This window comes from Melospiza georgiana, chromosome 2 (genome assembly GCF_028018845.1).
Source record: "Melospiza georgiana isolate bMelGeo1 chromosome 2, bMelGeo1.pri, whole genome shotgun sequence".
In the NCBI taxonomy this organism is placed as follows: Eukaryota; Metazoa; Chordata; class Aves; order Passeriformes; family Passerellidae; genus Melospiza; species Melospiza georgiana.
The window spans coordinates 117530204-117542927 of record NC_080431.1 but is presented as its reverse complement, the minus strand read 5'-3'; the positions used below and the strand labels follow the sequence as shown (position 1 = coordinate 117542927).

Genomic DNA, 12724 nt, shown 5'->3' with positions numbered 1-12724 from the left:
TCCTCATTGCCAACATCCCACCCAGCCCTGCCCTCTGTCAGTTTGAAGCCATTCCTTGGATCCTGTCCCTGCATCCCTTGTGAAAAGTCCCTCCCAAGAGACACAGACAGTGTAAAACCATCTCTGTCCTTCAGAAATGCGTTTTCAGAAGCTGAGGGGAACTGAGGATTAAATAAACAAAGTAATTGCAATCTGAGTGAAAAAAGAACACAGAGGAAGAGCTGTAGTAGTGCAAAACGAGATGGAAGAAACCTGGTGAAGGAAAGACCTTGAGTGATGAAAACCAGGCTGAAGCCTGTGGTGCCAGAGGGTGGTGGCTGGAGCAGGGGGAAGGTGTGGAACACAACAGCCAGCCAGGGAATCTGGGAATGGGACTTGGGAATCTGGGAAAGCCAGGGCTAACTGAGGCCATATTTTGCATAGCACTTCTCTGTTTGCAAATCCACAATTTTTTTGGAAGTTTGGGCCTCTGTTCTCCTTTTCTTGGCTGCCTTCTCATTCATTTAAACAGGGCTGGTGACTGTAAATGGTCCCTGGAACACTGGGGATTACAGATTTATGCTCACTGCCATGAAAATTCACAGTAAAATGACTTTGCTTTTCTTGTCTGACAATGTCTCTCCAATACAAAGCTGACATCTTCAAAAAAAATTTGAAAACTTTGTCCTCCTTAGGACACTTCATGACTCAAAGAACTTCCTCAACAGATTCTGTTTTCCTACCTTTCACTTTGGTTTGTTTTTTTTAGCAGCACTGACTGGCACTGATAATTATTGCTTCAGTTGTTCATGGAATAGTGGGAAAATTATTTAAAACAAAATTTAAATCAAGTTCCTCCTAATGAGAATCTAGTTTTAGCATCCTTCTCAAGCTTAGAAATTTCACTTTCAGCATCATCCCAATCCTATTTAGCAAGGATTTCAAAAGAGTTAATTCTGAGGATTTATCCAGCTTCCTTTTTAACAATGGTGGCTGCCAACTTTCATGATCTTACTGAACCTTAGGTTCCTCTGAACCTAAATTCTGGAGTCAGCTAAAAACACTGTTGGATTTCATTTTCAGTAAAATATTTGTGAATTAGAAGGAAGATAAGACAAGATATATATACATATGTTTCACTGAAATTTCATTATTTTTAAGATCATGTCATTCTGCATTCTGAATATTTTTACTGACAGAAAATTTAACATTTTTTTCCTTTCACCTTAATTTCAATATCACATCCTACTGCTTTCTACCTCTACCTTGAGACTTTCATATTAAACTTTTTGCAACATTTTAACTCAGCTTCTTACTCAACCTTCTGAATTTCTCTCCTTTTCACTAAGGAAAGAAACAGAGAATTAGGAGGGGAAAAAAGCAAAGCAATGCCTTGGGGCTCACAGACACCTCATGTAATGCTGACCTTTCTCAAGCAACCTAGAGCACCTTTAATTGATCCTCTGCAATGCACTAAAAGCCTTAAAGCCCCCTAAATTACAATATTTGGAGGGAAAATTTCTATGAATATATAAATAGAAATGCATTTTCTTTACTTGTGATTATATAATCACAATTTTGTGATGTGAAATTTGAATATTTTTAATTTTTTTTAAATATGAAGCTTTTGGCAGTTACTACACAGCAAGTTCTCCAAGAGGTTGAACTGCCAGCTTTATTTCTTGACACCTTCAGGAATAAGATTTAACCTGATGACAAGAAAACATCTGAATCCCAGCTTACGAATCAGAAACACAACCAGGAAGTTTTGGATGAGGCCTTGGGAAAAAAATTACTTAAACACGATGTGGTTTGGGTCCGTATCTTCGCTTTTAAGATAAAATTTTTAGAAGTAGAGCATTTGTCTGTGAACACTGAAGATTTCAAATGTTCACAATTCAAGAAAGTGACCCTTAGCGCAACATCTTTTTCCAACATCTATTAAAAAGAATTTTTTTTTAAAGATGTTGCAGCTGTCAAATCTGCAACCCACTTGCCCAACAAACGGCTTTAGAATTCCTAGTTCATTCTGAATGTCTGGATCTAAAGCTTCCCATTTTAAGTGAGAAAACCAAACTATCTCACAATGATGGGACGGTTGGGACTGCAAGGGACCTTAAAGCCCACCCAGTGCCACCCCTGCCATGGCAGGGACAGCTCCCACTGTGCCAGGCTGCTCCCAGCCCCAATGTCCAGCCTGTTCTTGGACATTTCCAGCAATCCAGCTCCTCTGGGCAACCTGTGCCAGGGCCTCGCTGCCCTCACAGTAAAGATTCCATTACTTTGCTATAAAAAGACTTTTCCTTGGAAAATCCACTTTCAATTTCCTTCTTCTAGAAAGGTGGTACTGACGAGGAGGAGTTTTCTCACATCAGGTGAGTGGCGCAACAACAATTCCTAATTGTGTGTTAAGCTTCCCTCTTCAAAACCATCAGCATTCTCACTGAGCACAGGCAGCAGGAACTCTTGAACAGCATCTTGAAAAACAAGATCCTCGTTCAGGGCTCTAAGCAGAGATTTAACAGCCTCTTAGGGACTCTCTTCTTTTAAAAATAATTCAACCTGGCCCATTAAAAAACTTTCTACTAAACTTGCCTCTTTTGGCATAAAGCAGCGGTGACCTGGTTGGCATTGTAAAGATTTACTATGCACTTTTCCTATCTTATTAGAACCAGTAATGGAATTCACTCTCTTGAATTGCTTTGGCTCTGAATGCACAGGGCCGAAGAGGATGACATCCAGAGGTTACATTCCTGTCTACCTTTCATTTCAGCTTTATAACTGGAGCAAGTAAATTTCCCTAAACCCCGTGGATTCTAAATCAAAGGAAAATGCATTTTTAATCTTGCTAGTATGAGAAACCCCAAGAATTCAGCAGTAATGTTATTAAAGTACTTGATTATTAAATGAAAATTTTAAAAAGATAATTAGGAAATTGTCAGAAACGTGCTGATAGATATTTTTTTAAACAGAGCTTGTTTTTTATATAATTTATTAGTTTTGTTGCATGTTTATAAAACAAACTGTAAATAAATCATCCAGTGAATGCCATGCAGCCCAGGACCCTCCACAGAGCTGGATTTCTTGGCTGGGACAACCCAGCCCGACTAAAAGTTCACAGAAGTCAATGAAGAGACTCAGCACCATCGACAGGACGGAGCTGATCCCAAGCCAGGACAGGAAACTCGAAGGAAACATCAGAGCCACCCTGCTTGTTGCCTTGAATATTTGTTTGGTGTTTCAGAATTTACTGACTAAAGCTGCGTGGCAGAGAGCTGGCAGCCAGAGCCTTCTGCCAAGTTGTGTTATTTTGGTTGTATCAGATCTCCTGAAATAAACCCAAAAACTCCAGCGAGACTCTTGTGTTCGTGCCTCAGCCTCCTTGAACTCAGTCCATGCAAAGGCTCAGGATGAGCCTGGACTGGCAGAGCTGCTGCAGCCTCGGCCAGAAAGGCAAAACTGCGCTAAGAATGTGACGTGTCTGCTTCTCCTCACAATTCACATCCACTTCATACCTCTGCAGCCCAGGGGATCCATCTCTGAATGGCTCCAGCTTGGAAAAAAGAGGAAAATTCAACAGGTTTAATGGTTTAATTGATGGACCTAACTTAGGTCCATCAATTAATAGCCTCTATTTCCCAATGTTACAGCTATGGAGAAAAATAAATGCCTCCACAGAGTATGTGAAAAATGTTGGTAAGACCTTGTCATTCTACAGACACCCTTTTCCTCTCCATTCACCATGACTCAAGCAAGGCTCCTAAGTTACACAGCTAAGCATAGACACATTCTAATGAAAGTCATGCTCCCTTTCCTCCCCCTTTCATTTCAACCTGATTTAAAAACCCAAAAACCCCGTCTTGGCTTAGAGCCGAAGACAGAACTCCCAAAGTTTGAGGTTTTTTGAGTGGTCACCATTCTCCAGTGGTGTGGGAGTGGTCACCACTCATCATGAGAGGTTTATTTGCTCTCATTTAAGCACAAACTGAAGGTCTTGTCCATCAATCAACCAGACAGAAGCATCTTGGGCTCCACATCTCCTCAGGGCTGCTTCGCTGGCTAAAACACACCCAAAAATACCCCCTTGGACCTAAAAAAAAAACTCCAAGGAGATGAGGAGGGACACAAAAAAAAAAAAGGAGATTGTGTCGACGAGGAGGGTTAACACAAACACTCCTGATTGTTTCTGTTGTTTATGAATCTCGACCTTCAGAAGAGCTCTGAAATGTGCTGTCTCCTAAAGATGTTCCCCGCCGATATGACACACGCTCGGCATTGTTTGGCTGCTCGCAGGCATTAATATCCCAGAGGTAACCCACCCTTCTCCTAACGGCTGCTGACAGGTCCAATGGCTGAGCAAAAATCAGTTGGAGGAAAGGGAAGTCTTGTCGGAAACGAGATTAATCTTGTAACGAGTGTTCAGCCCTGATAACCCATCTGTGCAGAGAACTGCTTTAACTGGAGAGCAATTAACCTTCACCTGACAAGCTCTGTCCAACCGTTATAAACAACATTAAAGGCACAGGACCCCCCTCGTTTTCCCCCCTTGACGTAGACTAAACAATCGGATTCTGAATTCCATGAAAACAGCAGAGGTAACGATGCCTCGATGACAAATGGTGGGCAAATATTTTAAAAGGTAATGCCTGCATGGAAATAATGTGAAAAATGTCTCTGGCCACCACTTTAGTGAGCTGGTCTGATTAGTAAAAAGCAACAGTTTTGAGCACTTCCAAGGGAATACCTGACGCATGAGGAAAGCTGCTGTGAGTACGCCAAAGATTAACAATAATAAAAATTTATGTGAGCAGATAAGAGTTGACTAAACCACATCTGAGGAACATTGCTTTCAGGACAAAGCGTGCATTTCTCCAGCACCCCTGTGAGCCCACAGCCAAGGGGAAACTTCCTAAAGCTTCTTCACTCACGGCCTTGGGAAAGCCACTTGTCAAAATTAATCTCCACCCTGCAGAACCCTCTGTAGTATCTGGGGTTTTGGGTCAGGTGCCCTCCTGTCCCACAGCCAAGAAATCTCCAAGGGATGTATTCACCATGGTGTCTGGAAAGGTCTGTGAATCCAGGCTCAGATTCCCAGCCTCAGAAAACCCAACCAGACCCTCAGATCCCAGGTACAGAGCACAACACGGATTTAGCAACCTGAGGAGACACCTGAATGTGGGACTGCTCATCCCAGAGGGAAATGTGGGATGTAAATGAAGCCACGACAGCAAAGGACTTCTCAGTTCTGCAGGGAAAGGCCAAAATACCCATCTCATTCACAGTGGCAGAAACCTGGAATGACTCCAGCGGAATCACTGGCAAAACAACACAGAAATTTTGGGCTGAACTCCTGAATAACTTGAGTGAAAGCCTGGCCCCAGTCAAGTCATACTGCTGACTTCATTTTGGCCAATTTCACTCCAGGTTTCATAAATCCTCATTCATCCTGCTGCTCATGTGCCTGAAACAAATTACCCTGAAGTTACGATTAGCAGTGGAGGTTTTCTGTCTTTATTTCCTTCGCTCTTTTTTCCTTAGCAGAGGTTCAAACACACAGGTTAGTAATGTTTCTATTTCCCAGCACAGTGAGGTAAAATTTTTGTTTCAGTCATTTTGGATGAATATGTAGAGCACTGTGGATTGCAAAAAACGGCCATGAATCTTCAAGACCTCCAGAACATGCTCTGAATTATTTGTTGGAGAAGTCCACCTCAAGTGCTACTGAAATGTGTATTTTAATGTCTATTTAATGGACTACTGAAATGAGTATTTTACTTGGAATGTACAGAAATGAGCAAAGGATTCAGGCAACAAGGAGTTTGAAGGAGGATTATTTTTCAGCTGACAGAATGACAGTGGATTTTGCAGCATCCTGATTCCCAATTATTATAAAATGCTAGGGGTACTTTTCCTACCCCTGCAGAGAAAAATGCTGATATTTCATAGTCCAGGATAACTGCATTGGTTTGAAATTTATTACAGCAACAGATGCATTGTGCTGTGGCTCGAGTGTTTAAAAAGCATCAGGTAGAGCATTACCTTCATATGAAACAAGAAGGACTCAGATCTTTCCAGTGAATTAGATATTAACAGATAGGAAGTTCCTATTGAAAGCATTTCCTGTATTGGTAGTCCCTGATTTTGGCAGCTTATCTGGGTAGGAAATGAACGCAGGAAGTATCTGTCTACAGACCCTTTATCATCAAGGTAATTGCTGTGGCAGCATTTTGCTGTTTATCAAGGTAATAAACAGAGAGTCTAAAAAAAGATGTTTTTCAGCTCTGAAGAATGAAGTTTAAAAAAAAAACTCCTGCAGTTATGCAAAACCTTCCACGTAGAATTAACGTGCTGCAATGAGGGATTTGTCAGACAAAGCATTTCCAGTCTCCTGGGGGTTTTTCCTCCACTTGTGGCACCACATCTTGGTCTGCCACTCTGTCACCCCTGTTAAATCAGGCAGGTACCTTTAAAGAGCCCCTGTCACTTCCCGAAAACCGGGGTCCACCCCTTCCTGCAGGTATTTGCATAAAGCCAGTCCCTGTCATCGTTGGCAGCACGCACCTTTGACTAAGCAAGTCAGCTCCTCTCTGGGGGTGACGAGGTCACCACGCCAGCCTGGTGACACCACTTCCCACCCGCAAACACACGGCCCTGCACGGGGAACACATCCCATCCCAGGCATGCCTTCCACTCACTGCTCCCAAAAAAACATTTCCTTGGCCACTCTGGGTCCCTCAGCCCGGCCCTTAAAAAAAAATTTCATTATTACTCATCGTTCTTGTATAACTTTTAATGTTCGGCGACGTTCTTGTGGCGACTGATTGTCAATTCATTCATTTTACTTTGAAACAAGATTGATTATAGTTACCAGAAGAGGTAATTGCTGGTTCATACACAGCAATTATTAAAAACCATAATGAATTTTATTAATTAACCACTAATATCCCTTTCCTGAAAGAAATGTCCAGTCTTTCTCTGTGCATAGCAAAAATTGGTAACCCGGTGCCTGAAGACACATTTCAAGGAGAAAGGTAATATTTGCAAGCCAAATCTCACCAGATTCCCTAAAATCTCTCTGTTCATAGTTATAAATTATTTACAGGATTATATAGTTTTTCTAAGCGAGCAGGAATAAATTGAGGGACACAGCCTTCTCCAGCCTCAGACAGACTTGGTTATAAAATTCAAAACAACCCCTCCAACCACAAAGGTACATCCATTCCTTAAGGAAAGGACTGATGTCTTTTTCATATAAGTGCTTCAAAGTTTTCCCATTTTTCTTGATGTTTTCAATGCAAAAATTTCTTCTGTAATACACAAATATATATTTAAAAAATAATATATATATATGTATATCAAAGACAGCAGGGTGGCTGCATAATTACCTATCCAAAGAAATTAATTTTTCAAAGATAGGTATAATAAAAATCCCATTGCAGTCAATGAATTAGTTACCCTGAGAAGGTTTGGCACTGTGATATTTTATACTGTATCACCCTTATTTTGCCAAAATTCATAATACAAGTGATGCAAAACAAAATTTTCTTTTTTTAAATTTTTTTTTTCCCAATTTTCCAAGTAATTCTCTTGGCTTCATTTAGAAACTTGCATTACAAAGACTACTTCTTCCTGAGTAAACAGCATTATATATTTTTATTGAATTATAAAGCGTCGCTTGGAAAATAAATATCTTTTTTTTGGCATTGACATTTTGCAAAACTGCTTCTGTGTTTATCTTCCAGCAAGTCATTCTCCAAGAGCACTTGTTTCTTTGAACATTATTTCTGAAAGGCCTTTTGTAACACGGGGAACTTGCTGAAAAACATTTTGTTAAGGGATAATGTAGTTCTTGTTCAGGAAAAACAAACAAACCAACAAGCTCAGACAGTCAAACATATGCATTTTCCAGCTGTTGTTCCTTGCCTGGGGACTTAATTCTAGAAAGCAAAATCCTTATATTTCACTTGGTTTTGGCATATGAAGACACAAACAAAATTGAGTTAAATGACTGCTGATTAAAAGCAAAAGAAAACAACACAAAAATCCCCTCAGAATAACTTCTGTTCATTTCTGCCTTGAAATTGCACATTTGTATCTGAGTCAGAAATAGTGCTTTACCTGGAAATAATTATAGCTCTGATTCTGCTGCCTTTATTGGGATAAAACTTTCATGAAATTGGTGGAAGTTTGGATTGAGGAGTGGAGGATCAGGGTAAGTGCTTTAAGGCTCTGTTGCTGTCTCTGGTTCACCAGAGCACTAAGGTGTGTGCTCAGAAAATTTAAATGTTTAAATGTTCAACATCACCAAAGCCAACGGAAGGATTTACAGGCTTTGATAAAGTGAACAAAGTTAAATATATTAAAAAGTTAAACAAGTTAAATATGCCATTGGGTCAGCTGCTAACTCAGATGAGGGGGGGGAAAAAAAGATAATGATCTTTATAATTGTTGTAATGCAAGGAACAAAAGTACAAATTACTGTGTCAGCTCTGCTGGACTCAGTGCAGATGCAATCCTCTAAACAAAGCCTTAAACATTTCCATATGCCAAGAACAGATTTATTTCTTAACTGTCTCCAGCTTTCAGAAGGATTTCAGTGACTACTTGGAGTTTCTAAAGCAAGTGAGAAAAAACTAATGGTATAGAGACAAGCACAGAATAAGATTCCTCAAAAAAAAATTAATCCTGCCTCCTATATTCTGCTTTAATCAGTGCATCCTGACCCTCAAGCCTCAGAAACCACAAAGATTCTCCTGTCCTTTATCAAACACACAGACTTTTTCTCCCTGAAATCACAGATTCCATATGAACATCACTTCAGCAAATAATAATGAAGAGTGGATGTGAGCTTATTTAGGTGTAAGTTAAAGAAATATCCACAAGTATAACCAATAAATTATTATAAAGTCAACTTACTGACAAGTTTTTTTAAAAATAAGCATAATGGCACTGGCAGGAGAAGAGAGAAACAGAGCAAGACTTGAACATGACAAGGAATTAGAATTGTAGTTGTATTTTTTCTATTTAATGGGAAAAACCACCAAAATGACCTCCAGGATAACTATTTTTACTGCACCTCAAGGTAACTCAACTAATTTTTGCTCCATTCATTTAAAAAAAAGGCAAAACACAAACAAAAGACTGATGTCCAATTCAGATATGTTCTAAAATTATATTTACAGTAATTAGTGTGACTAATAAATACAAATAACTGCATTTATTTTATAAGGTTCAGCTTCAGTGCTCTGCACTGCTGTGCCACCGCAGCGCTGTCAGACACCACCTGAGCCAGAGGGAAACCTGTCAGCACTGAAATCTTCACTCTAAGGAGACTTTTTCCACTTGAAAAAACCACATTTCATCCTCCAAAATGCCAAAGAAACATAACAGACAGCTCAGCTGAGTGTGCACCAGGTATTGGGATATGAAATATCAACCCAAAATTTTGGGTTTGGGGAGGCTCCTTCTTGCACCTTCCTCTGCACAGCTTCTTGCACTGACCTCTCCCCATCCAAGGGAGAGATCCCTGGCCTGGGCAAGGATGGTCCAGTGGGGAAGTCAGATTAATATTATTTATCCATGTCAGAGCTTGGGAAAAAGCTGCTGCTTCATCCTCCTCTTCCTCCTCTTCAGGACAAACCTTCCACCACGGTGGGAAAAAGGAACAGGGGGCAACAGGAGGAGGGCATGGGGTGAGGAGAGAGTGATCCTCTGGGAAAACCATGCTCAGGATGTCAAATTCAGCACCCAAAAACTCACTCACAGCACCCAAAAACTCACAGGACCCAAAATCTTCCAGCACCCAAAATCTCACAGCTCCCAAAATCTCACAGCACCCAAAATCTCACAGCAGCCAAAAATTCACAGGACCCAAAATCTTCCAGCACCCAAAATCTCACAGCACCCACAATCTCACAGCCCCCAAAATGTCCCATCAGGGTTTGCCTGCCCAGAGCCCCCGTGACAGCAGCTGGGTTCCTGCTGAGCCCCCGTGTCCCACGGGTCCATCTGCAGGGTGGTGAGAGGGCAAGGATGAATCAGACAGCCTGATTCACCTTTGCAGGTTCCGAGAAGTCTCAGCCCCGTTTGTAAACAAATTCAGAAGGATTCCCATCCTAACTCTGAAATTTGGTGGCTCCACAGCTTCCCCGAAGGAGTCAGTGAATTCCCAGATGAGGCTCTCCACACTGGGAGAGCTGGGGTGCCCACTGCCAGCAGACAACACAAGCCATTATATTCAATATTTATATGATTAAATATATATATGTGTGTGACAGTTTAGCAAAATCTAAACAAACACCTGCCTGGCCTTCAAAGGGAATGTCTTTATTTCAGAACCCCTTCAGTTAAAAGGCTTCTTTATCCACTCCCCATAGAAGAGGAATTGAAAATCTTTGGACCGTCTCAGCCTCATGTCAGAGCACATTTCCTGCACCTCGAATACAAAGCACCTGTCATTTCTTTCCAGTCATTTCACATTTTGCACTTGCAAAAATAAAATTTTAATTCTTGCTACAGTATGTAAGGCCTTCCCAGCCGCCTGGGCAGCAAAATCCTCAACATTTTGGGTTGTCTGAGATCTTTTGCAAGATTCACTCCAGATGAGGACAGAGAATTGTACATTTTTCCATTTTGCTGAGTACATTGCATTACCAGGCTGTATAAAACAGCTCTCTAAGTGTAAGGTGGAGGTTAAATAACAACAATTAGGTATCATTTAACAATCTTCTAGCCTATTAAAATTCAGTCAATATGAAACATAAAGGAAATAAATAATAGGAGTTACCTAAAGAGCAAACAGCGTCCTATCTTGTGGGTGCCATTATTTTTGAAAATAAATTTTGTATCAATATTCTGATTAATAGAAGCAAACCCATCATTAAAACCTCAGTGCACAGCCCTCCTTTCAGCCCAAACTTGACTCCCTGAAACTCAAGATTTTCATTAAGTGCCTGTCACGTCCTGCGTGCTCTGAAATGCACGGCCAAAACCAAAGGGAATTCAGTTTCAGGAGGTACTGAGCATTTAGCAGATGCTGGTCAGCAATGCAGAGGAGAGTAAGATCTATGTCTCTATTGATAGCCTCATGAAAACATCAGTTATTACAAAAACACAAAAACAAAAGGTTCATTTGACTTTTCAATCGCACTGCCCTCGGGCACCACTGTCAGCTTCCCAAAACTGTAACAAAAAGCATCAAATGATCTCTGAAATGTAAACACTGGAGCAGAATTTGCTGAAAAATCCAACTGCAGCCCTTCTTATCCAACAGCCAGATATTCCATACCCCTCGTTAAATCTCTGAGATAATTAGAAAAGTACAGAAACAGACAATGCCACAATGAAAACAAATATCTCAGTCCTGAATCCGACAATACCTTGATCCCAAACCTGATAAAACAACACAGCAGAGTCCTCCCTGTCCGTGCTCTTTATGTAAAATTAGTTTCACTATCACAAATCGCTTAATTGCCGTTACATTCTGCAATTAATCACAGCTATTGCTCTACTGGTAACTGCTGTCCAAAGAAACAAAAACTAGACAGACAGATTTACTCAACTTTCTAAGTGACACAGCCCAAAAAAACTCAGCAAAGCCATTCTTAAAAAAAAAAAAAACAACCCAAAGCCAACAAACCATGCTCTAAGATCAAATTATGCACCAAGAGGAGATTTTTATTGTCCAAAAAATTAAAACAATAAAAAAAGAACACGCCCGCGAGATCTTCCCACCACCATTAAAACAACATCCAGAAAAGCCCTGAGTTTAAAGTTAAGAGTTTCTAGAAAAGCACATAATTAACACCTGCATGAGAGAGAGAAACAAGAGCTGGTGCCTCTCCTTCCCATTTGTGTCCCCATCCGCAAGAGAAACATTTCAAAGTATCCAAAAGTTTAGCGCCCTTTAGGAGCCCGGTTTTTCCTTGCAGTGCACACCCTCTCCCCTCATGGCAGTCCACAAACACATCCAAGTCGTCCCAGGGATACCTACAAGAAATTTCAGAAGCTCTCACAAAAGGGCTTCGTCTATGCAATCCACACCACTGAACAGTGAATTTAAAAAACCCAATTTTTTTTCCGAGTTTGAAGTTTTTAAGCCTTGCGGATGGTTGGAGTAGGAAAAAGGAAATTTACTAGGCAGTACAAAGGAAATCTTGTTGTCCTCTATTGTGGCAGTGGGGGTGTTGCCCAATTCTAACTTATCTAGGTTGATAAAGGAAACCAAAGAACACGGCAGTGAGAAAAAAATTCCAACCAAAAAGAGGTACCCCCCTCCTTACCTTAATAGTGCTTGCCATAATGTGATCAAGATTATTGATCGCTAATAATTGCTAATAATAATTATTGCTTCGCTCTGACCAGAAAGAAGTTTTGATGAGGTTGTTTAGAGCGGATGAGATTGTGCTAACTCTGGGAAATGAAGTCAGCCAATGGCAGGAAGAGGTTTCTATTGGTCCTGGCCACCGCAGCTCGAAGAAACAGGATATTTGGGAGTGAAGAGATAAGAGTCCTAAAACAATGTTGTTTTTCTTGATGATATGTGACTGATTTTTTTTTTTTTTTAATTTTTGTTGGTTTTCTGGTGTTTTTTTTAAACAAAAAAGTCAATTGCCTGTGGCCGGCTGGGCAGGTGTGATGTGATGTGCAGTAAGTGTGACAGGCCACTTCGAGGCAGGATGCAGATGTCAGATGAAATGGGCCAAATTCAGCAGTGGTTGGATGCAGGCTGGTCCCTGGGGAATTG

At 40.8% G+C, this 12724-nt stretch overlaps 1 protein-coding gene across 1 annotated transcript in view; it reads right to left on the bottom strand.

The window, feature by feature from the left end:
* The window catches only part of ERG (ETS transcription factor ERG), a 64509-nt gene extending 52160 nt beyond the window's left edge, over positions 1–12349 (bottom strand). Inside the window, exon 1 of the mRNA XM_058045364.1 lies at positions 12261–12349. Coding sequence (XP_057901347.1) covers positions 12261–12278 — 18 coding nt within the window. The 5' untranslated portion in view covers positions 12279–12349. The remainder of the gene's footprint in view (positions 1–12260) is intronic.
* Between the last annotated feature and the right edge of the window lie 375 nt (positions 12350–12724).